Genomic DNA, 25,928 nt, shown 5'->3' on the forward strand with positions numbered 1-25,928 from the left:
GGCATAGCGGATACATGTAATGATAGCCATCTAATGGCACAGAGAAAAAACAGGAGAGCAATGAAAATGTGGATCCCACTCATTTGTTCATTTAACAGACTCCTGAAACGAGTCCTAAAAAAGAAGGGTAGTTATGTGGTGAGGTCATTCCGACAAAACAGCCTCTTCCAATCTATCTATCTATCTATCTATCTATCTATCTATCTATCTATCTATCTATCTATCTATCTATCTATCTATCTATCTATCTATCTATCTATCTATCTATCTAAGAGACAAAAGTTAAAGATAACTGGTGACTCTTCTTCTCTCTAAAATGAGACTAGCAGCCCTCACACCCCTTGAACAGTTAAACATGTGCGGCGTATGTAGGCCAGTCTGAATACAGACTGATACAGCATGTGCTCACTACAGTGGAGGTGGAGATCTAAGTATAATGCAGTGTGAGGGGGAGTGCGGTAGGAGATCTCAGTGGAAGAGGAGGAGAGCCTGTGTCTGTGTAACCGTACAGTATGTTTGTGTGCGTCTGTGTGTGTCCTACCAGGTCGAGGAGGTGTCAAATGGAGGAGGTGAATGATGATGGTGGGGCAGGGGAGGTGTCAGACAAGGAGGTCTCAGTGATGGAGAGTGAGCTTTATACGGAGCTGACCTGTGGGAGAAGTGTGTGTGAAGCAGAGTGGAGGAGGATGAGGTCTGAGTTGGAGAAAGGAAAGCAGTGGCATGAAGAGGAGGAGGAGGAGGTGGTGGAGGAGGAGGAGGAGGAGGAGGTCCAGTCACAACGCAGAGGTCACAATGAAAGACTGAATGGAGGAGGGTGAGATCTCAGTGCTGTCTATGCACTCTGAGGTCTGAGCATACGTATGTGTGTCTGTGTGTTCTGGTGTGTTTCTTTGAGCCCACCAGCCAGAGAGCACGAAGTTCTTATTTAGCACAGGAAGAGCAGCTCTGCTTAGCAACCGCAGCCGCCCTCCAATCACAGGCGCACGGAGCAGACTCCAACTGAGGACGAGTCCTTTTTGAGTGAGCGTGGAGTCTGACAGAGGCCTTGAAATGTTTAGGTCCATGCCCACACGCACAAACATTTACAAAATATGTGTGTAATAAAAACGATTTCAGCAGGAATGAGCTTTTATGTCACCGAGAGACGAAGACAAAAAGTACATTCGCATCCCAGCGTCTCCCGAACATTTCACCGTCTTCTGAACTCTGCAGAGAATTCAAAGTTAATCTAAACCATCCTAATCCTCAAATAAATTATGCATATCCCAAAGAGCAAGGGAGTCGTGTAAATCCTTAAAACATTCATTCCCCTTTTCCCTCAACCACACACTGTACAACAACTTGGCACAGCACCAGTTGCAAGTGAGCTGATAGCGGCCGCGATTGCGATCTGTTACCCATCAAAACAGGAGGCACGACCAAGATTTGGACCAAATGCTGTCTGAACACTGAGCAGTCTGTTTGGTTTAGCTGCGTGAGCTAATCCTCCTGATAGCTTTGGAGGTGGTCGGTGGGCGGATTGTAGGCGAGAGCAGCATGCCGATTTGTCATATGGCACCAGCAGGGCCTACTTCTGCTCAGGCTGGAGCACCATTAGCACATCTCCAATGTGGTCTAACAGTTATGTAGCTAAGAACTGCAGGTCATTAAGAAGAGACAGAAAGGAAATTTAAGGGATAAATAAATACAATCCTCGTGTCCTTGCCTCTAAAGTCTCACCAGAAAAGCACTTAAATCGGTATGTGCAATTGTACTGTTGGTTTTTCCACGTAATGTATTCTCTGCAAGATATCTAATTCATGCTCTAATTACAAAATTCCAGAGGGACTGGTTATAAATTGTGTGGATGCTTTGAGTGGGCTAAGAAAGGAGGAGAGCGTCTGCAGCTGATGATGCAAAGCAACATTCAATATGTCTGAGTCAATCTCTGTTCCTGAAGACGCAGTCCGGAGAAGATGACGGTTTTGATGTGCACTGTGGTCTCTGCATTCCAGGAGTTATGTAGGATTATCAGAGTTTAAACCCCCCTGACTGCAGCAGCTTAGTAGCTCAGCCAACAGCGGATGCAGACTCCAGGATTTCCTGTCTCTGCACCAGATGGGCCTGACTCTTAATCACAGAGCCTGAAATCAGGAGGTGATCGAGGAGGAATTGATGATGATTGTGGAATAACACTAACCCAATACAGGCATCTGTTCTGCAACTAACAGACCAACTGACTGGCTTGTTGACTGCAGTCACAGCCAGTGCTCATCTCCTCGCTCATCTCATCATCACTGATCGACACTAATAATTCTCCTCTCTCACTTACATGAGTTATACAAGACGCCTTTCACACATTAGTGCTATGCTGTGTCATCAGGAGTTATAGAAGAGTGAAACATACTAAATCATTCAAACGATCACAAATATAAGTATTTTGGCCTTTATTTCATTGATTTTTTCAACAGGTTTAGCCATCTAAACTCATTAGAAATGATTCTTGTAAACCTACTTTCAAGAGAACCATCATCTTGCGTTCTAAACTTGCTAAATGTGTGCATGTGTAAAATATCTGTGTACATACTTTTATGAATATTTGTCTACTTTTCTGATTTAGTGTTTATCTACATCACCATAATATTTGACTGTTCTTAAACATGTATCCTACAAAACATTTGAAAACACTTCCTTAACACTGACTTTGATGAATAATTTCTACCATATACGACCTGACATTCCATGATGCATTTAGAATGTCTTTTAATTTAAAAAAAAAAAAAAATCAATGTAGCATCAACTATGAGAAGATAAACATCACCATAATTACCAGGTAGTAATCCAAGGAAAGGCAGTGAACTCAAATAATTTCCACAGTATTAATTATTTGTGTGTGTGTGTGTGTGTGTGTGTGTGTGTGTGTGCATGTGTTTTTGGCAACATTTATGCGTGCCAAAATATGGAAAACTGACATTAATTTACATGTAAAATACTTAAAATGTCACATAAAATGAATTTATGTCACTTTTACTGTGTTGCATGGTTTCTACTTATGCTTGCTACGAATCATTAATTTGAACAAAAGATATTAGCAGAGCATTATATTGGTATGATCATATTATCTCATTACAGCTGCTTGTATTATTATATTGAATCATTGTCCAGCTCTTTCTCCATCAGACATGCAGACACCACTACAGGCTCCAATCTGTCTTTGGCCAGATAACCAGGAAACCAATGGCATGGCAAACTCACAGGCTTAGATTTCCCACCATGGGAGAGGCTGGAGGTTATAGACCTATCTACATACCACCAAAAGAAACAAGGCACTAACAAAGAGAAATGGCTGCACTTCACAGCCTCTGAAAGACCGGCCCTCAAACAAAGGAGGCGGCAGGTCTTCAGCACACATCAGCCATGACAGAACCCCAGCTGACACCCTTTTAACATGAGGTCACCCACATAAGAATGGAGGCCACAACCCCTGGGAGCTCCTGACACCCCTTTGCCTTGACACTCTGTCCCTGCTTTGGCCAAACGCTCTGTCCTGCAGTTACTGCAGAGATGGGGTGATGGTCTTTCAGGGGGTCTAGTCAGTGGGGACTTGACTACTAGGATGGGGGTTGGGATTCAGACGAGTGACCTCAAATGAGTGATGTTTTCAAGAGAAGAAGTCCTATCTTGAAACCTGGATTTGATGCACCACAGAACCTTCGAAGAGCTAGATTTCAAAATACGCTAAATCTGAGTTATGTTCAACTGAGTCAGTGTGAATCTGGGTGACGTGGGTAAGTTGGGTCTTAACTGGCTGGGTCAGTGCTGAGCAGACAGGGCCATCAAGGACCAAAGAGATGCACCATGACAGCTTTCAGGGCTTCCCAGAGGTCAGCAGACAGATGGGAATGGAAATGAGCCGGCAGTGAGCTCATTTTAATCTGGCCTGCACAGCTGATCCAGTCATTACACTCGCCTGTTTACATGCAAACACACACACTCATATCCTCAACATACATGAGACACATGCAGACCTCATTTCTCCACATGCAGTTACCTAGAAAGGAGAAATATTTTCACCTTCAATCATTCACTTTGAATATTAGTTAATAACTAAAAACACACAACCCTTTCCCCTCAAGCACACACTTGATTGGTGTGCTGCAGATTTGGCAGGCTAATTTCATAGAGTGAAGAGAACAATGGGATGAGAAAAGGCATAAATTGGCCTCAGCTGAATGGCTTTAATATCCATTCCATTAAGGAGGGTCTACACAGTTCTCCTGAGTCCCGTTTAACTCTCCACTCAGTCAGATGATTGATCACATTGCCTTCACTTCTTAAGCATTTTTTACAGTTAATGCTCAGAAGTATTTGACTTTGAATTGAAAAAAATAACAAGCTTTTGAAATCCCAATCCTCTTTCTCTGAGACATTCATGCTAATCAGAAAAGTTACCACTGGAATTACAAAATGCAAAGTGCAACACAATGTAGGCTACCAGCTCATTCAAGTTTACATGCAATTTGCATTTATGACATCAAGATATAGTAATAATCACCTAGAACCTCAAACAAACAGCAAACAGCACTGTAGCTACGAAAAAATGGTGGTGTTTCATGATAACCAAGCTACATTTGGGAGCAATGTTTGTTATGTGTCCACTGTATATCCCTTCGTCCTTTATCAGACAGCCATCTGGCCAGTGCACTGGACACAAGGGCGTTTGATTGGATGGTGTGAAAAGAATGGGGGTAGGCTGGGTCAGTGTCTTTGGGGAAAGGTCAGGGGTTATGGCCTTTTGACAATACGTGTCAAAGCCTGGCTCACACACCCTACATCTTCTGAATGAGAGAGTCTGCAGCCTCCTCTCAGCAATCTGCGCTCATCTGCACATCAGGCAAAGGCTAAATGACCAAATGCTGGATTTGATGCAAAACAGACACAGTGATCACTGGTCTCATTCCCTCCTCTGATCCGGCTTCTGCTCTGTGTGTAATCAGCAGCTCCAGCAAAAATGTTGATATTAAAGTTTGTAAGTTGGAATTACATTTATACAAACTGCAATAGTTTTAAGTGACGCTACAAAAATCCACAACGACACATGCTCCATCAACAATAATCTTCTCAGCAGTTTTTCATGGCTGCTCTGTATCTGCACCAACCACTATGTACATGAGGTGGGAGTCTAGACAGATGATACAGGAAGAGGAGGTAACCTTCGAAGCTCTCTCTTATTAATAAAACACTCTGACATCAGAGGGAGGCTGAGGCAGACTGATAACATTGAGTTTTTGTTTCATGGGTAAGCCGAGCCAAGCATGGTCTGCGAGCCCCCGTCCGGCCTTTCAGCAGCTTGGCCTGTCAGGCTGATGTATGGGAGAGCGCTGGTGTGCAGCTCCCTGAGGACCAGGCCTGTCTGCTAACTGGGACACGACTGACAGTGAACCACAGCAAACACGCACTGCCCCCTCTCCACCACGCTCCCTCCATGTTGCTCGGGCTTGTATATATCACAAACCCAAAGACTGTCAGCACAGGACTCACCATTTCGGAAAGTACATAACACAGATGATACATCAAGACTTCCTGACTGCAGTTGGGAAGAAATTAGCCACAGGTGTATCACTTTTTCTGCAGACAGATTTCTTGACAGTACACAGATTTTGTCTGGGTCTGGTTCATGGGAAAACATCAGCTGTGTTCTGCACTGAAGACCTAAGTGTGAAAGAGGCCTGCGCAATATGAGGAAGATTTGTAAAGTCTGATAGATCAGTGTTGATGATGATGATGATGATGATATGACTTGCGCTTGTAAACAAATTGACACAAATGAATCTGAGGAGGTTGGGCTGAGGCTTCATCTGATTGGTTAGATTTCTTCATGTGAGTGTGGATCATATAAATAAATGTTATTGCCTTACTCATCATGCATGTTCATATCGTCATAAAAATTTAAAGAGACTCCACACCTTATCTTTTCGGTTTCTGATAACCTTCCTCCTGTAAATTATTTCAGAGATGTTTCTGCATATAAACATTTCATACATTGGAGTGAGATTTGAGGTTTGGCCCCTGTCACACTGGATCAGCACCACAGTGATGCAGAGATGTCCACTCATTAGCAGAGTCCCACACAACAGCTGCTCTCTGACGAAGAAACGGCCACCTCGTCTCCTGGTCTTTTGTCCACACCAAACATCTCTGACCCATGCAAAGAGTCAGGACAGCAACACACACTCACACACATCTTATCCTGACTAGCCACAACCCCTTTTCTCTCTCTCACACACACACTCACACCCCATACACATATTTCCATATCCCAAACCTCATTAAACTCTTATCCCGTTCCCCACCTTGTGCCACCATTAAGGGATCCCCTGCCCCCCTCATCTCACACACACTAATAAAATATATCACTGGGACTCCATTTATCATAATGCAGATGCCCTTGGGTAACCCTGGGGGGTGCACCAGGAACTTTCATGGGATGGGAGGGATTCTCAGGGGTGTCAGCTGATGGTTAGAGGCTTCACAGTTCCCATTTTCAGACATATATGGGGTGAATGGGGCTCTGTATGAGGTGTCTCAAAGAACAGGAAGAAAGTAGTGATATAGTAGTGATGTGACATATGATTTGCATTATGATTCTTCTGGGACAGTCTAATAAGACTGGAAATACTTGGCAAAGATACAATCAATCAGACAGTGTCAGGCTTAATGAGAAAGGAAACTTCTTAAAATTAATGATAATTAATGCAGATCCTGTAGTAGGCCTGGGGCTGTTGAAATTTCCACAGTGGCAAACAAACACTCACTCCTCACAGACAATGACTGATGGGTAATAACAGGGTGAAACAGAACAGACTTACTCTGCACGATTTATTGGACAGCTTGCCAGTCAGATCATATTTTCCTTTTAACTCTTTGAGCAGCTGTTCCAGGTGACTCTTCTCCTCCTTCCCGGTGTAGTCCGGGTCTAAGAGCACATAGGCCCTCCAGTTGGCAGAGTCGAACCCCCAGTGGACTGTCCGGTTCTCGAGTCTCTTGTGACTGTGAACCACAAACTTGTGCGGAGGGAACATGAGTCTGCAGTCCATGCACTGGATGCAGGCAGAGCTCGGGCCGGTGTACAGTTCCGGGACAAACAAGCCTTTACAGCGGCCGAAACATTCATGATACACTTTAAAGCTCTTCTCGGTTCGTTCCAACTCCAGGGAGCCTAACTCCTTGTTGCAGTGAGGAGGGTAGGAACCGCCATAGATGAGCGCGTTACAGAGGCGCTCAGCATCCGTCTGAGTGATCAGTCCGCAGGACGGAGCCGAGAAGGGCAGGATACCCACCACTTTGAGGATCTCCAGCTGGTCCGCCGTGCACCTGGAGCAGTAGATGTGCAGGTCATCGCACACCGAGTTGATCTGCTGGAGGGAGAAATCTCTCAGGACGCTGTTGAGGATCTGCGGCAGACACAGCCGCTTCTCACCGCCGACGACGAAGCAGGAGATGGGCTCCCGCTCCAGGACCGTCTCGCACCTCTCCGTGGAGCGGTCGGACGGGATAAAAAGTGGTCCGGACATTACTGGAGGTGTCTGGGCCGGCAAGCTGAGCATCATCTCTGCAGATTTTCCATCTTTACCGAAAAGTGGATCCTGGTGCCACCGGGCGGAGAACGCGGCCGGTCCACCGAGGGAGCGCATGGAACTCAGATGAAACTGCTTCAGAGTTTGTTGAAGTCCGGGATGGGGCTGAAAGCTCGTGGCCTCCATGTTTTCACCGGCTAGAAAACACAGTTCAGAACTCAGAATGAACGTTGAAATCGACTTATCCGATCGGGCGTCCTCAGCATCCGGCTACACGCTCAATAACGCGCATTTCCATGTCACTGGAGAAGGTTCCCAGTGTGTCCATTCAGAAAACGGAAGGCTCCTGAAATCATAGGGGCTGTTCCTGTACGCAGACACAATTAAACTCGACAACTCCTAGACTCAAACTTGTATTATCCAACGCACAATCACTGGGTACTATGTTTCTATGCGCTCCTGCGGTTTTACGCACTCCTAATGTGCGCCCGAAATATGCCTCGTCTGCTCAGTCTGGCGTACTCTCAGTCTGTCTCCCCACTCACTCAATGTGTGAGCCTCTCTCTCTCTCTCCCTCTGTCTCCCTCTCTCTCTCGCCCTCTCTGTTTGTTTGTGTCTGGTTCAGTCATTGAATCCCAGCCAGGAATGTGACTGACTCCCCGGGCTGGCTCTTCCCTCTGCGAGCTGTTCCTCCCTCTGCTACATGGCAGCTGCACATTAAAAAAAAAAAAAAAAAAAAAAAAGAAAGAAAAAGAAAAGAAAGAAAAAAGAAAAATCCTTCTGAACCGAGGCGAGGGTGGAGCTTAAGAAACTATAGCCTACTTGATGTGAAAAAAATGTATATAAAAATAAACTTTACTACCTCATATGTTCCAGCCTTTTAGATCAGTAATTGGATTTTCATGATTATTGGTATATATCTTTTTTAATACAAGAACAAAAAATGTTAGATAGTGAAGGTCAGCCGAAAAAGTTTAACTTTTAACCTTAATATTTCAATGCTTTAGTCAAGTCCTGGTGATAATATATTATATGTGAGATAAATATATGTCCTGTATTATTGTAATTTTGACAGTAACGGGGTTGTATTATTAGATAGTACATACAGTATGTCTACATTATAAAAACACGGAGACAACTTTGATTAACTCATGAACCACAGTGTAAATAAATATTACTGATTCCTGTATGGGACATTTTCACCCACTTATGGTAGATTTCTTTGATTCTATGCAGTGATTGAATATAAAAACCTCAAGTACTTATGTAAACCTCAGTGTAGATTTACTATTTTAAAGTGTAATACAGCTAAGATAGTATGGGTGTTTATTCTAAACAATTAACATATTCAGATGAGATGTAATAACACGAAATAAATAAAACAGAACCTGAGAATGTAGAGTGCATCCAGAATATGAAGTTTTCTGGCCACTGGGGGGTGCTAATTATCAACCAAACAGCGTTAAACCATATAGAAAGTGAAGTTTGTCTAATTGAAACGTTATTTTACAAACAAAACAGATACACCCCGATTTTAGTAACATGGACATAGACATGATTTATACTTTACCAAATAAATAAAGTCAAATCCATGTTAAAACATGTAAATGAGAATAACAGAAAAAGCAGCCGCACAGCCTCCATCATACTTTATTTGGATGTTTAAGTATACTGTAGCACCATCAGTGCTTCAGGGTTTAATTATAAAAACAGAATTTTAACATGAAGCTACATGAAACAGAAAAGCATTTATTAACCACATTTAGCATTTACAGCACATATTAAGATGTTTTTACTTTTAAACATGTATAAAAGTCATAACAAGCAAAGTCTATTTCATTTTTAATGCCACATCCCCATAACATGACATCCACATTTCTAAATATTTTTCATCATTATTATCCAAAACGCTATTCTTCTGCTACCAGAGGAGTCAAAAAGACAGTTTGAAACCATTTTCTTCAACAGATTAAAAGGACAACTTACACATAGCTTTCACAAACAGTTAAAATCATGTTTTCTTTTGGCATCAGTGCATTTTCCCTGGAGTTACACATCCTAACTTGGCCACACATCTTACACTTAATACCACTTAAAAATGTCCTAAGTAATTGGCATCCCTTTTCCCCCGGATTATCACACAAGCTTTTGATATTTCCACAATTTACAAATCATTGGTGAAGGTAGTTAAAGCATAAATTCCCATGAAATTGAAAAACATGCATGTTGTTTAACACACATTACTCACACTTTGATTCAATAAAACTGATGAGGTTGTCTTATGTTTGGCATAAGTTACAGTATTATGTTTAAAAAAAATCTTAACTCTGAGTGTTTTATGTATCTTGTATAATTACAGAATAAATATACTAATCATACGCATCAGTGGTAAAGAACAAGAGATTCAGTTGAAATATTTTCTTTTCAGTAGAGCAGCTGCAGAGCCTCCATCCCAGCTCCCAGCCACATTTAACCTACTTAATACCAACCTTGAAAATGGGTTTTCAGAAATGTTATTAGTCTATTTAACCCAGAGATATTGTCATTCATCAGGAAGACGGAACACATGAGAGGCACTATGCTAATTCAGGAATCTTATTTTCATACCCTGGTGGTGGAGTGATGGGTTCAATGGTCACTGGATTCTGTGTGGGGCTGCGGATTTGGAGGCGGAAGTCCTTCAGATGCAGTTTGTCTGATTTGATCCTCCGCACCCGTAGAGGTCGCAGTAGGCGGCTGGCTCGGCTGGTGCTGCGAGCAGGCAGGGTGGGATTCCTCTCGACGCCAGCAGCACCGGCCTGAGGCTCACCTTCAGGTTGGGAGGCAGCTGGTGTGGTTTCATTGAGAGGGGTGCCTTCTGTGGGGTGGTTAGTGGGCTCCGACCCCTCGTTTTCCACAGCAGCTATGATGTCCTCGTATGATGGCAGCTGGGAGGTGCTTTGGCGAAGGTTGCTCTGACGGACAGGGTAGTTACCGCTGCCAACCACTTCATCATAGCTTGGCACATTGTATGTAGTCGGATCTGGAACTCTAAAAACAGGCACAATGTGACACTCAGTGAAGAAATAAAAGAGTAAAACTGAAATACAAAAAGCACACGTCAAACCACAGATGCACTGGAACTCTGTCAGTCATGTTGTTTTCTGTTAATTTAGTTTTGTTGTGATTTATTCCCCCTTTTGTGCCAAGGAAACAAAGAAATCCTCATAAAAAATAACTGAACTGTTTTAAACTCTTCTAGGCCTTTGTCACATAAGCACAAATGCAATCATGGCATATTAACATACACTTAGCGCCATTAAAAACACACAGGTCAGAATAATATGTATATTTGGAGATACATTAAATTAATTGGTTTGGGGTTACCTTCATATTAAAGAGGGAAGCACTGGTCATTAAAGAATGAATTGTGGACAAATTGTGATCAACTTAACACGTTTATTTAGTCACTGAATACAGGTACTCAGAAATTGAAAGTGTCATTATTCAATATCGGGTGTGTCCAACTCTGGCTTCCAAACAAGCAGTGCAGCGACGACGAATGGAACTGATAAGTCTCATGATCCTGTCCTGAGGAATCCGATCTGGCACCAATCTGGCACTCAGCTGACTGATTGTACTGCGATGATAGCGCAGACGGCGAGCGTCTTCATCACGACTCAGACCTGCTTGTAACATGCCAATGGCACGTTCTCTCTGTTGTATCCTAAGTCGCGGCATTTTGAGCTGACAAAAACATTTCGGCATTTTCTTTGCTGCCTTTATATGGGCTATTGACCACACCTAAAGTTACCAGTCAAGTGTCTCTGTAGAAGAGATTCCACTCAATGTCTGACATTAAGGGATTAGTCCAAACACCGATGTCGCGTGCATCAGGAATGAAAAAAATACAGCTGTTAACTGTGTTACTCATCTCGTGAGCAACATATACAAAATAGGCACCTGAGCAAATCATTTTCTGGAAATTACACGTTTGGACCGTGCGTTTTTAATGGCGTTAAGTATAGAAATATTATTCATAAATAATATAACAGATAAACATAAGCCACTGCCACTGATAGAATGGCATCATATTTGCTGATATGTTTGTGCATCCCTATTTCAAACTGTGTTTTTTAATTGCCTGTATCATCTGCCTTATCATCTCAGAAGTGTGTTTAGGCCAGTATCTGGTTACCTGTGAAACCATTATGTAGTTATTTAGATACAAATGTAAGTTCAATCCAACGCAGTTATTGAGAAAGGATTAATTAATCAAAATGTTTGCAATTACACATTAGTTACACCTGAAAACATTATTTTCTGTAAGAAAATTACATGTGATATAAAATTCATTCTGGTGTCTTGTAAAAATTGCAAAAGTAATAGTGTAATAAACAGTTTTACTTTGATGACATAATTATAAAAGGAATATTATTTATTTAATTTTTATCAGGGTAATCACTAATATATAACCGATTACATTACTTGCTGGACTATTGATATGGTGGATATGTATACAGTGTATAATGAGCAAGTGAAGTAGTCAGAAAGGCCTGTGTTGCTATTTAAATGAGGAATATTTTTCAGAAAAACACATCTCACAATATTTGAAATAACACTTGAGACCTGATCTATGACCTACTGTGATGAAACCAAATAAGATTAGAGACTTCATCACCTTCAACTGTGATACATCTGCTGTTGTATTGTTACATCTGAGAGGGGGCTGAAAAGTTCATAGCCTGACTAAGAAGGAGTTATTCCACAGCAATGAAACTTGGCATACATTAAATTCAACCTCTCCTGATACTAATTGCATGGTTTCCTTCCAGATAAACCCACATTGGATAAATAATTTAGGACTTTGAAAATTAGTACCAGAGACATTTGGTGAACCATCCGAGGCACTGTGGTCTTATCAAACGTCTACAGAAAAAGGGGTTAGCTCCCAAGGACATTCATGCTGACATGATTGCTATAGGAGATGATCCTCCAGCTTTATCAAGTGTGCAAAACTGGGAAGCTGAATTCAAGAGGGGTAGGGAGAACAAGGGAGGGGTGAAAAGCAAGCATTTTCCTGAAATGTCTGTAGCATTAAATGTCTGTAATACTACTTTTCAGAGTCCTAAATTATTTATCCAATGTGGGTTTATCTGGAAGGAAACCATGCAATTAGTATCAGGAGAGGTTGAATTTAATGTATGCCAAGTTTCATTGCTGTGGAATAACTCCTTCTTAGTCAGGCTATGAACTTTTCAGCCCCCTCTCGTATAACACATGGATGATGTATTGTATATAAAGCATCAGAGTTTTTTTTTATCTTTACATGCATCTGTTATGAAAAAATGATATATTTATTTTTATTTTATTATTCAAAACTCTGGTGACATTGAAATCCATTAAAACATTACTATAAGTTTGTTTTAAATTGCATATTAAATATTTAAAAGCATCTGAAATGCTACAACTATATAATCTTACAATGAGTGGAGTATCCAAATTAAATGTTACCAGATTATGTCTATGTTCACAATTTAAAAAAAAATATCGGTAGCTAAAAGTTGCGACTCACGGCTCTCCCTCCTCTCCTGCCACGTGGTCCATAAAGGGGACTCCTACTGCTCGCTGCTGGTTAGTCGAGTTGCGTGCTCTTCTTTTGTTTCTCACTCCGAGACAAATCGACAACAGCAGCATCGCCGCCCCGACTCCAACCAGCACCATCGCCACCGAAGATGACTTTGTCCTGTCATCTTCATCCTCCTCATTGTCAGCGGGTACTGTGGTGGTGTTTCCTGATGACACTGTAGAAGTGCCTGAGTTCTCTCCGTCCATTGGTATCACAGTCCACACGATCATGACAATACCCAGGGCGATGAGTCCCACTCCCAGGGCGCAAAGGGCATAATGGGCCCCCGACCCGCTGCCCTCTGAGCTGGATGACCTGTTGGAGGGGCGGCTGCTACTGCCGCATATACCCCGACTGGAACACATTCTGCAAGACAGATTGGTACCAACACAGTGAGATGAGACAGATGACAAGTTGATGGTTACTATAACAACATTCATGTTGAACGACAGCCGTTTTAGTTGCATCTTATTTTTGGAATAAGTGACACACAGCTTTTAATACAAGCATTTGATGTAACGACAGGTGATTTAATACAGGCACAAGTACAAGATGCATATATGGTCTGAACAAAACAAAAACAGAATCTTTGAGAATGGAGAAAACAGTTGGCATGTAGACACCAAGTGTGGTGAGAAAACAGGTTATAGGAACAACAAGAGCAGTTGTACAGTATGTGCACATGTTGTAACATGAAAACCATGAACCTGACAGGCAGTATCAGTCAGTGACTCACACTCAAAGAATCGACAAGGAAAAATGTGAGCACTACTTCAATTAACAGAGATAGGTTATCTGATTTTTTTCTACTTGCAGTATATCAAATTTGTGTCAAACAACTGGTTGACAATAACATGGAGAGCAGTGTTAAAGTACACTGCATAAATCACTGCTCTTGTGAAGGTTGTTATTTATGGTCTTTAAGAAGAAAGAGTCATTAGACAATTTCCAGTTAGAACTTCTTTGTGTTCATGTCATTTTGTCCCTCTTTTTGTGCAGTAAATACATTGCACACATGCAAGGATGCAAATGCTTTAAAAATACATACTTGCTATTAAAAGGCAGATTTCATCTTATCGCCTCACACACAGATTACATTTTTCTACAGACTGTATTTACATCATGAAGTCATATTTCTTTCTCAGACTGCTCCATTATTTTTTAAAATACTGTGTAGCAACAATAAATTTTTTTGAACACTTCTGACCCCAAAGTTGGAAATCATTGCTGAAAAACACTGTTTCTGAAGTGCTTTATACTGCACTTATATAAACTACAGATACTGTCAAATTCTTGGAAACATATCTGCGTAGCAAAACATGCATTGGTTATACTGTGCAGTGTTCTTAAAACACTCTAATGGTAATATAGGGTCTGTATGCACAAGAAAATGCATCTTATATGTTTGAGTGGGTGTATATACATTCTAAAGCCAAACATCTATTTTCATACTGTTTACAACAAATTCAGGCTGAGGAAAAACCGATAGAAAAGAATTCCTCTTTAACCATTAGGTCTCTGCAATCATATATGTATGCAGTAGTCATCTGCTTCAGCAGCCTATGAGCTTTAAAGTTTAATGAGTTATGTGTCCTGAAACATCCTGTAGTTTACAGCATCACCGTGCTCTTATATAAACACTAGACACTGAGTGGTCACAATTTAGAAGATGCAGAGACTGGTTCAAATCACTGCAAACTATGTTAAGGTCCAATATGTAAGATTTACAAGGATCTAATTACAGAAATCATATTCATAATTCAGTTTTCATGTTTGCATAATAACATAAAAATACTGATTGCTGTATTTACTTGAGATTAAGATACTTGAGATTACTGAGCAAATTTTATCTATGAAAGGGAGTGCCTCACCATGTTACATCACCATGTTTCAACAGTAGCTCAGAACAGACTTCCTCTTGGTTTTTTTTTTCCATTTTTATAGTGTCAGGTGTTAAAGGGCATTATTTATCACCTACTATATCTGAGTGTGGACCAGAATTCATTTCCTCCTTAAAGAGGTTGTATATGTATAGTGGTGCCTGGCACAACAAACTCCGCCCCTTACATGCATTTCACCCATTTTAAGTAAATGGGAAGATTTAAGAAAAAAAAAAATCATTAAAAAAAATGTGAACTTTGACCTACCTTTCCCAAAATGTAATGACATCTATTATGGGTCACTGGCAATCTACAAACCCAATTTGGTATAAACTGAACAAATAGTTTTGCGGCCAAAGTGTTAACAAACAAAAAAACAGAGAACTTTGGCCTATATTTTTACGCTTTATAAACTGATACTAGCCGTTTTTCTGCATCTGCAAAATTGAGGGAGTTAGAGTCAAAAATGGGGTATTTTGAAAATCATGACCTTGAGTTTGGCCTTTCAAGGTCATCAAAGGTCAACAAAATGGGTACCAAATGAAAGACCATATCAGACTTCCTGCATGTTGATAATAGAAAGATAGTCAATATCTGCCTTAGTTTTCAAGATAGAAGCCGTTTTGTGAATATGCAAATTAGGCTCTTGACCCCCTGGTCATTTTAGATGCCAATAACTCAAAATCTGTGTATACGCATGACAAATGAGGTAGGTAATGAATAGAGAATTGAATTTCCAATAATTTAGCGTTATCTTGAGATCACTACGACAAGCATAAGGGAAGTTATTTATGATAAAAAATTTTTGCATATGTTACCATAGCAACCGGAAGTCACGCAACCTAGAGTTCTGAAATTTGGCATACGAGAAGGGATTTGCACAGAGATACTGGATGTTATATTGATGGATGAACATTGGCAATATTACAGCTATTTGAAATTTCAGAAAACTGAGTTTACTGACTCCCCTGATATTTACCCCGGGGTGCTAATGTGGGCGTGACCCTTATGATGTCATGATGCATTTCATCGGATGCAGAATGAAAAAATGCACAATTTGGTTTTGGTTTCAAGTTGATACAATGATTTTGATGGAAGTTATGGCTAAATATCCGTTTTTGAACTTTGGCCTATATCTCAGCTGTACTTTAGCCGACTATTAGCAAAAACTAATCAGGTCAACAAAAGAATATGGACAATCATTTGGTCATGGTTTGATATTAATAATGCTTGAAATGTGACAAACAGACAAACAGACATATGAACTGACCAGTAGGGCTGCATGGTATTGGAAAAAATTGACAGTGCGATTTTTTTTAACCCTGCAAAATACATTGCGATATAGAAAAAATACTCAGGAGGATTTAATAGCTGTATGGTGCTGACATAAATAGTCAAACAAATTAGTTGTGTTACCTCTTGTTGTGGCAACAGGTGCAAGGTACTGTGGACACATAACACACATTTCAATATCACCCTTCTTGTAGCCAAAATAATTCCAGATACTGACATTGCTTTTCTTTTTGGCACCAAGTCTTTGTTTTTGGTGATTTTCTCCTGTTCGTTGCTCATTTTTCCATGTTGTTACCAGTGACTCACTCCATGTGCAGGGGCGTGGTCTGTTTCGGCAAACTGATTAAGAACAATTGTGACTGGTGGATCTCTGTGCGCAGTGTGTGTCAAGTACTCAGGTTGAAACTAGATGAGAACACGACAAGTTCATTTGCCTCCTACATCGCAGGACCTGTGATGTGACTATAGCGCACATGCACATTGCGATGACGATGCTCAAACAATATATTGTGCAGCTCTACTTTCCCTTCGGCAAGCAGCAAAGAAACTAACAAACTAAATCCAAAACAATACCACTTGTATCCCCTTTTGGGGGCGGGGTAAAAATGACCTAAAAGTATCACATGAATGTTTAGAATAAAGAGTTGATGTGTCTGTGAATGTATGTGACCACTAGAGGGAGTACTGAGTCACTCTGCTGGTCTCTCATGGTGAGGAAAACTAATGCCAAGGTAGAGTTGAGGATGAGAACAAAAAAAAAAAAAACATTCTGAGAGTCAAAGAAAAATGATGAAGTGATAAAAACATAGAAGCATTCCCACCGTTTCCTCCACTGGACACAGCTCTAATGTTAAAGTATTGACTTTGCTGAAGTCACAGCATTTCCTCTACAAGGGTGAGTCTGATTCTAAAGCTTATGAAGGTACAAAGTTATTGTGTTGTTTGTTAAGTATGCTGTATGTTAAAGGTTAACTCACTTTACCATCCCGTAGAGAAACTCAGCCTCACTGAGCTGCCATTGAAGGCCCTCAGGGACCAACCTCAGATTTTCATTAGTGCCTTGGTCAAGGACACCGACAGCTGAATTAACCGATATGTAGCCTAACTGTTGTTGATTACAGTTCACGCTAAATTGTGACAGTTCTGACCTTGTCTGGATACTTTCAAACAAATCTTTAGTGCAGCTACTGACAACACAAAGCATACAGAAAACAGAGGTGTTTTTGCAGGTTTACTGTGACTATTCTGTATCAAAAAACAGAGCTAGCCTAACAGTTATAATGTCACCTGGTGCACCATGTAAAGATTATAAGACATAAGTGTTATTTTTATCAACTGAGTTTTTGTTTGAAGGACAAATCTTGATGATCCCATAAACCATTTTCACACTTTATTCAGTAGTGTTAATTCATTCGATTCCAACATCAGGGACCTTTCTGTGTGGAGTTTGGATGTTCTACCCATGTTTGCGTGGATTCTCCCTGGGCACTCCACTTCCTCCCACCATCCAAAGACATGCACTCATATAGGTTAATCGGTCAAACTAAAATTGCCCATAGGTGTGAATGTAGGAGTGACTGGTTGTTCATCTCTATCAGTGATATGTGGTCATGGGAGGCAGAGCCTCAGCAGTTATCATGAAAAAAAAAAAAACAAATAATGATGACATAAAACAAATATTTATATGTGTCCACTGATCTGAACTGTAAACTTATTTTCTGTGTGATTCCAATTATTTTGATTATTTTTCAATTAAAAATTGTGGAATTTCTGCATTTCCCGTTCAAATACAGGGAAGAAATCCACAGTGTAATCCCTCAAACTGTGCTTCATTCCATGCAATTAGAGTGTGTTGCTGTTTCTCTGTATATCACCAATAAAATAGTTTCAAACACTTTGTCTATATGCCCTGACTTTCCATAATCTGGATAACATATCAAATGTATGTGTGTATCTTGTTCAGTCTAGCAGATCAATCATAAAACCACATTAAAAAAAAGCACTTGTTGAGACAGCCAGTACTCCTGCCTCATAGCAGAGGGCACTTGTGAGCCCACAGGTTCTTGCTATTGCACAGGTCAAGTGCAGAGATTTGTTTATTTTTCCTTCTTGCCCCGCCTCAATCTAAAAATGGAAGATTACATATATCCAACATAATTTGATTGCAAATTAAATTTTGACTGTAAATGAAATACGCATCATGTATGTATGTGTAAAAATGCTGATATGAGATATGAAACAGAACCTGTTAACTGTTGCCAATCAAATGGTGAATAAGATACTCCTTAGAGTTCAGACATTTGTAGATGTTAGACTGCGAGGCCTTGGCTGAGCTGCGACTTTCCTTCTAATTACCTCCGCCAAGGAGGTTATGTTTTCATCGGAGTTTGTCTGTTTGTTTATTTGACTGTTAGGAAGATAACTTAAAAAGTTATGGATGGATTTTGCTGAAATTTTCAGGAAATGTTGGTACTGGCACAAGGAAAAAATGATTACATTTTGGTGGTGATCTGGGCGGAGGTCTGCACTCTCCGAGTGCTTTTCTAGTTTTGCATGTAAAATAGTTGTCAGAGTTAGGTTTTGGAACATTTACATAAGAAGATAATGAGCCTTTCATGGGGTCAAATGAAATATAAACAGGCCTGAAACTGCTACTTCATATAGTGTGTAAATCCTTTCATGGTGTAAATCACTTGTCTCCATCTTTCTTCCCTCTCTGCTGCTGCAGTAGTGTCAGAGCAGGATAGACTCTTCCAAATGGACATTTTGACGATGATTTAAAAGATGAAGCATTTAAAGGTGGGGTATGAGATCTTAGAAAAATGGTTCGAGCAAGCTACATTTTGAAAACACTCAATTCAAAAGTCCAAGCCCCTTTCTTTAGACGTCCCTCCAAAACCACGCCTCCAGAGTAGTGGCACGCGCAATGCTTGTTCTCAAGGGTTCACGAGCGCTGCGCAGCAACAATTCGCCGGCTGAGGCTGTGCTCTGTCCCCGGCTCCGGCTCCGGCCCCGGCTTGGGCTCCGACGCCGTCTAGAGTCTGCCCCGGCCCCGGCCCCGGCCCCGGCCCCGGCCTCGGCCCCGGCTCCATCTCTGACACCAGCTGAGGCTCTGTCCCCTGCTCCGGTCCCGTATGGCCCTGCCTTGGGCACCGACGCTGACTACAGCCCCGGCTGAGCCTCCGGCTCGCGTATCCATGCATACCTCATTCAGTCTTCTCTAACACCCCCGCTCTTCCAGAACAGCCCCAGTTCAGACCTATCTGACTAACGTTACATTTCCTAGTGATTTATGTTAGTGAGAAAACAGTTTGCCGGTGAACTTTCCATCCTAATAGAACTAATATAGCCAGTTTCTCGTTCTGGTTTTGCTTCCTGTACAAGCGCTCCAGCTTCTGGGAATGCGCAGAGGGGTACACGCAGAGGGGGGAAGGGCGAATGGCAGTTGAGTTTGATAGACATATCACCGTTCAGTCATTTCGAGTGGGTGCTCAAAATGATTGGATGGTGTTTTTTCAGTCCTGTCCATTCCACAGGTGACTTTTTTTTTTTTTTGTGTTAGAGCATTTAATTAATTAGTTGTAATCGGGGTATGAAGGGGATTTTAAGGAATATAGTAAAAAATGCTCCAGGAAAACATCTCAGACCTCACCTTTAACTATGTTGTAAAATGCACAAATGCTAAATCATTAGTGCAACTATGCTTGTTCTAGCATGAACAAAAGGATGAGATGGAGCAGAAATGGTCTGTGCACATGAAGAGGCTGGTATTGAACTGATACAGCTGCAGATGATATTTCTCTTTTAAATACACAAGCACTGGTAATGAAGAACATTTTCTTATGATAATGATGGTGCTTTCTCTCTGTCTTGATTTCTACCAAGTGTTTTTCTGCTTCATGACTGACATTTAAACAACAAAAGCATGCACAGAATGTGCCTGTGTTTCAGACATACACTGTTTAGTTCACACTGACTGATAGCTTCACTTTATTAAATAAACACTACAGAACTGAGCAAAAGGGCAGATGCTTTGGTTTGTTTGTTTGTTTGTCAGCAGGATTAAGCAAAAACTACCTCACTGATTTTTCTGAACCTTGGTGGAGGGGTTGGGTGTAGACCACAGACATACCCTTTCCCCTGATGACCCGGATGACAACCACAAGCCAAAACGTGTTGGTCTAATTTAAAACTTAAGTAAAGTATAACATGACAAGTGCTGCTGGAGTCACTGACCTATTGCACAACATACTCTTTTGAAGGAGATCCAGAAAAACCAGTGGATTTGGAAACTGCATTTTTCAAAGATTGTGAGAAAGGGTATTTGACTCAATTATACAGAGCCTTAGTGGAGATTGTATTTCTTGAAATGCACACCTGTCATCTTAACAGGATTGACCTTTATTGTAAACATTCACATAAATATTTTCCGTGCAGTCCCATTGCCTAGCCTGTATTGAAAGGGTTAAAGGGGTTATATGTTGTATTTCTACTTTGTATTATTGAAAACAATTTGCTAAAAGTATCATTAAAGTGTGTAGAAAAAAGAGCTCTGAAGTTCTACCAAAGATGTACTGTATCATAGAAATATGAATTGAATATATTTACACCAATACATGTGTGTCCACTAGAGGGAGTAATGAGTCACTCTTTTGGTCTTTCAAAATGAGGAAAACTAACTCTATGGGACCTTTGACTAAAGCATCTGAAAGTGACGAGATGGGAAGAGGACCACTAACAAACAACTTTTAGAGTCAAAGAAATTGACAAAATGATAAAAAGTAGAAAACACTGTAGTTGTTTTCACCACTGGACACGACTCTAAATAGAAACAGAGTTTGATGCTGAAATCACAGCGTATGTTCTACATGGGTGAGTTTGTTTATGAGGTTTATGAAGGTATAAAGTTACTATGGGATGTTAAGTTCACTAAATTCACTGTTTGTTCACAGTCTGTGGATACATAGTGTTGATTCGTTGGCGGTATTGTTAGCTGTAAGTTTGTTCGGGTACGTTACTTCCTTCTGCTGTTTGGAATGTTAATATTAAGGCCTGTACAAGTGAAAGTGAACATCAGGGTCAATTTCTTTTTTCTCTAAAACAATACTTTTGATTACTCAGCATGAAAGACATATATATCTAGTTAATAAAACTGTGTTTATTTAATTTGTGCCTGAATTACAACTGGATATATCAAAAAAATATATGAGAATACAGTGTAAATTAAGAACAGTAAAGGTTGTAAATGAATTTATATTGCATAAATTCAGAATATAAATAGCAATGTGTAAATAAATATGTCCAAAATATATGCCTGTGTCTAATCTTATATTTCATAATAATCAAATACTATAATGATTTTGAATGTTATTTATTATAAAAAAAAAAAAAAAAGCAGAAAGATGTGAATTAAATATAGTGATGAAACATATGTGGCCAAAGACTGATAATTTTATCAGTATCTTAATAAAATCTTTACTATTCTGGTGCATTACACTGAACAAACCCCTCACTCAGTTACTTTTTTGGATTCTCACTCCGTTACCATGAATTAATGTCTTTTAAAACTAAAATAAAATTTATATTAGTTTCATTTTTGGATATAATGTACTCTCATATATTAAGAAAAGTGTGGTATGCTAAATATTTGCACTTCCTGGCATTTTCTCCAAACCTTGAATAACTGCTGTATATTTTTCCTCACTCTGTTACTCTGTCAATGATGATAAATTCATATTTTTATTAAATATTTGGTTATTATTCGTTAATGGAATGCATAGACCTACAATTTGAGCAATTATGGTTGCTGCTAAATTCATTATTAAAAACAGATATGGAATGATTAGTATTGCTGCACAGTGCTTTCTCACTCTGTTACTCACTTGGCCAGGTCCATTAATACTACACATAGTCCCTTAAAGCAGGGGTGTTAAACATATGGCTCACTGGCCAAAATCAGCCCCCCAAAGGTTCCACTCTGGCCTGAGGGATGAGCTGCAAAACTTTAACATAAAAAATACAAATATTAACATAAAAAATATTAACAGTCAAGGGTGTCAAGCTCATTTTAGATCCAAACTCCAAAATTTTAATAATATTATGCCTGCTACTAAATGTTTTGTGCCTTTGTGGATCCACTGTGATCTGTAATGCACATGTGTAAATATCAAATATCTGTGTCTACATATATATTGCATATTAGTAATATTGTTTAAATTGCACTTATTTTTCTTGAGAAATTTCAGCTTTTTCAGGTTATTCACATTTGTTTGAGATAGGATAGTTTGTAAATGTAACCATTTTCATACTATGATCTTACTTTTGTTTTCACTAAAACAGAGAAACATTTGGACTTCTCATTATTTAGGCCATTACACTATGATTTTACTGGTCTAGCCCACTTGAGATCAAATTGCTCTGTATGTAGCCTGAACTAAAATGACTTAGACACCTTTGTCTTAAAAGTTAGTAGTAACTAGCCTGGTTAGGCAGGGTTGCATATTTTACCTGTTTCTATGTAAGCTGTAAAACTAATAGACTCATTCAGCTGATTCAGTTAAGGGCATGGTCAAGCGGTTATGTAGGCTAAAAAAAACTGTTCAGATGATAATGAGTTGGCCTACATTTACCTGGCATTTTAGTGTAATACATGGATGGAAAGGGCATTTCTAGTACTTTGAGGCCATGCAAAGACATCTGTCAGTTTCAGCCATTTTCACCTAAATCTTTGTGAAAAACTTCTTGGATTTGTAGGGTAAAAAAAACCTACATAAAAATTGGCAAATTTTTCAGCATATCAAAAGTTGCTGTTTTCACTTGAAGTTGCCAAGATCACCATAGTGTTGACTGTAACTCCTGCAATTTTGGTGAGAAAAATTTAATCGGTCTAGCATTGGGGAATATCAATATGAAGGGAAGTCTGGTTACGTAGGGTAAACTCTCAAGTCCTTGAGGCTGGTAATCAAGATTATCTGTCAAGCACAAATGATTTAATGTTATCCTATCATGCTTGGAGTGAATAAGTACAAATAATTTTTAAAACCTATAATCATTAAGGTTGAGATATCAGCCAGTACTCTCTTGGGCGAGTAAAGTATGAGACAAAAAATGTAAATGTGTCAAAAATGGTCAAAAATGGTCTTTAAAACAATGAAAATCAATCGACTCTCTTTTTCTTTTGTAGAAACAGTAAAGTTGGTTTTACGACTCCCAAACAGTTATGTATCAGCTACAAATGACAAAATAGGTCTGTTTTAAAGTTGTTTTTTTTTCACCCAACATGTTCATAGCCCCCTGACTGTGCCCTTACCTGATCATGAAGGAGATAAGCTAAGTTTTTTTCTTTGCCTCCTAGTAAAACACAGGTATCAAAATATATAGTAGTGGAAAAACATTTTTCAGACACCCTTAAAATCTTAAACAATCTCAAATATTATCTTGAAATATGTGCTTCAATAGATGTGCCTGCATCAGACAGACACAAACAGATGCAAATTATTTTATCGTTAATTGTTCACAAGAAAAAAATAACAAAAGTACATTTTTGACAGTTTCAACATGTCATACCCTGGATGTGTTTAATTATTCTGCAGAAACATTCAGATTTGACCTCGATGAAGCAGTGCACATGCAGAGGGAGCATGTGGACAATAGAGCTGCAACCGATTAATCGACTACGTGCTTGAAGCCAATGCAAAAAGTCCCGATTTGATTAATCAACTCGAATTGATTGAAGGGAGATATTCTATTGCAGTTTTCCTGAATTGAAGCTTCTTTGTGCGTCACAATAAGCGTCCGTGTGAAACACAACAGTGGAACCGATGTTTAACAGCAGAGAAATGAAGGAAACAAAGCTGTGATTCAGGAGAATTGTGGTTGAATGATTTTTTTGGATCACTTTGAGTCGATTAATCGGTTGCAGCTCTAGTAGAGAATGCTTAGTGTTCAATGACTTCAGACTGATTCTTCATGTGAAATGTCATAAATACATGGGATGTCCAAAACCTTTTTTTTCACCACCACATGTCTGACCTGTTAAACACACAGAGCTTTATATATTTACTGCAGAACTGCACTATCGCCATCAGTACCACATAGGGATGTAACGATTACTGATATAACGATAAACCGCGGTAAAATTGCAGACAGTTAGTATTACCGTTTAAATTCTAATTATCATGATAACCGTGTTTGATTACCGCACTTTTCCAGAGAAAACGCCTAAGTAAAGATCTGCTTTTATGTCAAATGTTTGAGTATAGTTTTAATTTATTACAATTTTAATTGTATATACCTTAAGTCTTTGAAAAGGTTCGTTAAGCATCTTTGTGTCATTTATGCAATAAAGTATATACATTTTTCAAATCGGATTTCATAGGTTTTTTTTGTGTTTTCTGGCTTTAATATTTTTATAGTAGGTTAAAGTGAAAAAATAATAGGCAGATGATATAAATGAAGTTGTGCTGAAAAAAAGATACCAAACATGGGTATAGTAAACATTTGTTTATATAGCACATAAAGGCAAAATCAAAAGCACTGAAAAACGGCCAAAATAGGCTCAGACCACTAAGGGTTAATATTTGAATGTTTCTGCATCAGAAGGTACATTATGACAATTATTTTATTAGTTTTTTTGTTGTTGTTTTTTCCAAAATACAACTTGGTTAAATTATTTCAGTGTGTGTATAAGTACTTTTGGAACATTTTGAGCACAATTTCAACAGTACCGCAATAATAATGATAACTGTGATAATTTTGGTCACAATAACCGTGATATGAAATTCTCATATCGTTACACCCCTAGTACCACACAGTCACACTAAAACTTGACAATGTCTTAGTTAATGCACAGGTCAAAACCACAATAATGATCCTCTTTGTCCCAGGTCTTCCATGTCCATTTGCATGTGTTTAGGTACAACAGGCCTGTTGGGCAGTGCTCATGGGTGTGCCCTTCATCATCAGTCATTCCAGTGGAAAACACACTCTATCCTTCACAGATTTATGTTAATAAGAGCATGAACAGTTTAACTTCTAAGACTCAGACATATAAACTTTAAATACTGCTGCTGTGTCCGTCCTTGAGTCTACATGCAGGTCTTATTGTTTGTAAAGTAGGGAGGGACCTCAGAGGGTGGACCTGTCCTTTCACAGGTAGACCTCCACAGTATAAACCCCACTCATCTCAACACACATCCCATAAAAACACACAAAAACACTACAGTGGGAATGTTCCACTGTGGGAAAACTAATGATCTAGTGGTGTGAAGGTGATCCACAGAGGCCTTACCTTTTCACCGCTCAGCACCAAGGACTTCCCTCTTCATCGGTGAGTTACCTGAACCACGCAGGTGTTTTCAGGAAGACCACATACAGGGAAAGAGGAACACTACATAGACGCAACCACCGCGGGCCTGGTCCACTCAACAGAGGCGTTTAAGATCGCAATCTATGTTTATTCCTACAATGTTGACTGCTAAAGTAAAACTATATAGTTGACAGGAACTTTGGCCAAACTCTAGCCGTACTGAAACCTCCCCACTGGTTGTAAAGTGGGTCCGCCACCTGGTTTCCCTGTGGTCCTAGTGCCGC

The 25,928-nt window shown here is 39.8% G+C and overlaps 2 protein-coding genes across 2 annotated transcripts in view; both read right to left on the reverse strand.

Annotated features, from left to right (window-relative positions):
- Window positions 1–8,148, reverse strand: part of skib (v-ski avian sarcoma viral oncogene homolog b) — a 31,859-nt gene extending 23,711 nt beyond the window's left edge. The window contains exon 1 of the mRNA XM_030133892.1: window positions 6,849–8,148. Coding sequence (XP_029989752.1) covers window positions 6,849–7,742 — 894 coding nt within the window. The 5' untranslated portion in view covers window positions 7,743–8,148. The remainder of the gene's footprint in view (window positions 1–6,848) is intronic.
- Window positions 8,149–9,188: 1,040 nt separating this feature from the next.
- Window positions 9,189–25,893, reverse strand: tmem51b (transmembrane protein 51b). Its single transcript, XM_030133420.1, has 3 exons — window positions 25,627–25,893; window positions 13,111–13,530; window positions 9,189–10,586 (listed from the first exon to the last, which is right to left on the reverse strand). The coding sequence occupies exons 2-3, from the start codon at window positions 13,527–13,529 to the stop codon at window positions 10,133–10,135; spliced, it is 873 nt and encodes a 290-aa protein (XP_029989280.1). The 5' UTR covers window position 13,530; window positions 25,627–25,893; the 3' UTR covers window positions 9,189–10,132.
- Between the last annotated feature and the right edge of the window lie 35 nt (window positions 25,894–25,928).

The sequence above is a fragment of the Sphaeramia orbicularis genome, chromosome 5 (assembly GCF_902148855.1).
Source record: "Sphaeramia orbicularis chromosome 5, fSphaOr1.1, whole genome shotgun sequence".
Classification (NCBI taxonomy): Eukaryota; Metazoa; Chordata; class Actinopteri; order Kurtiformes; family Apogonidae; genus Sphaeramia; species Sphaeramia orbicularis.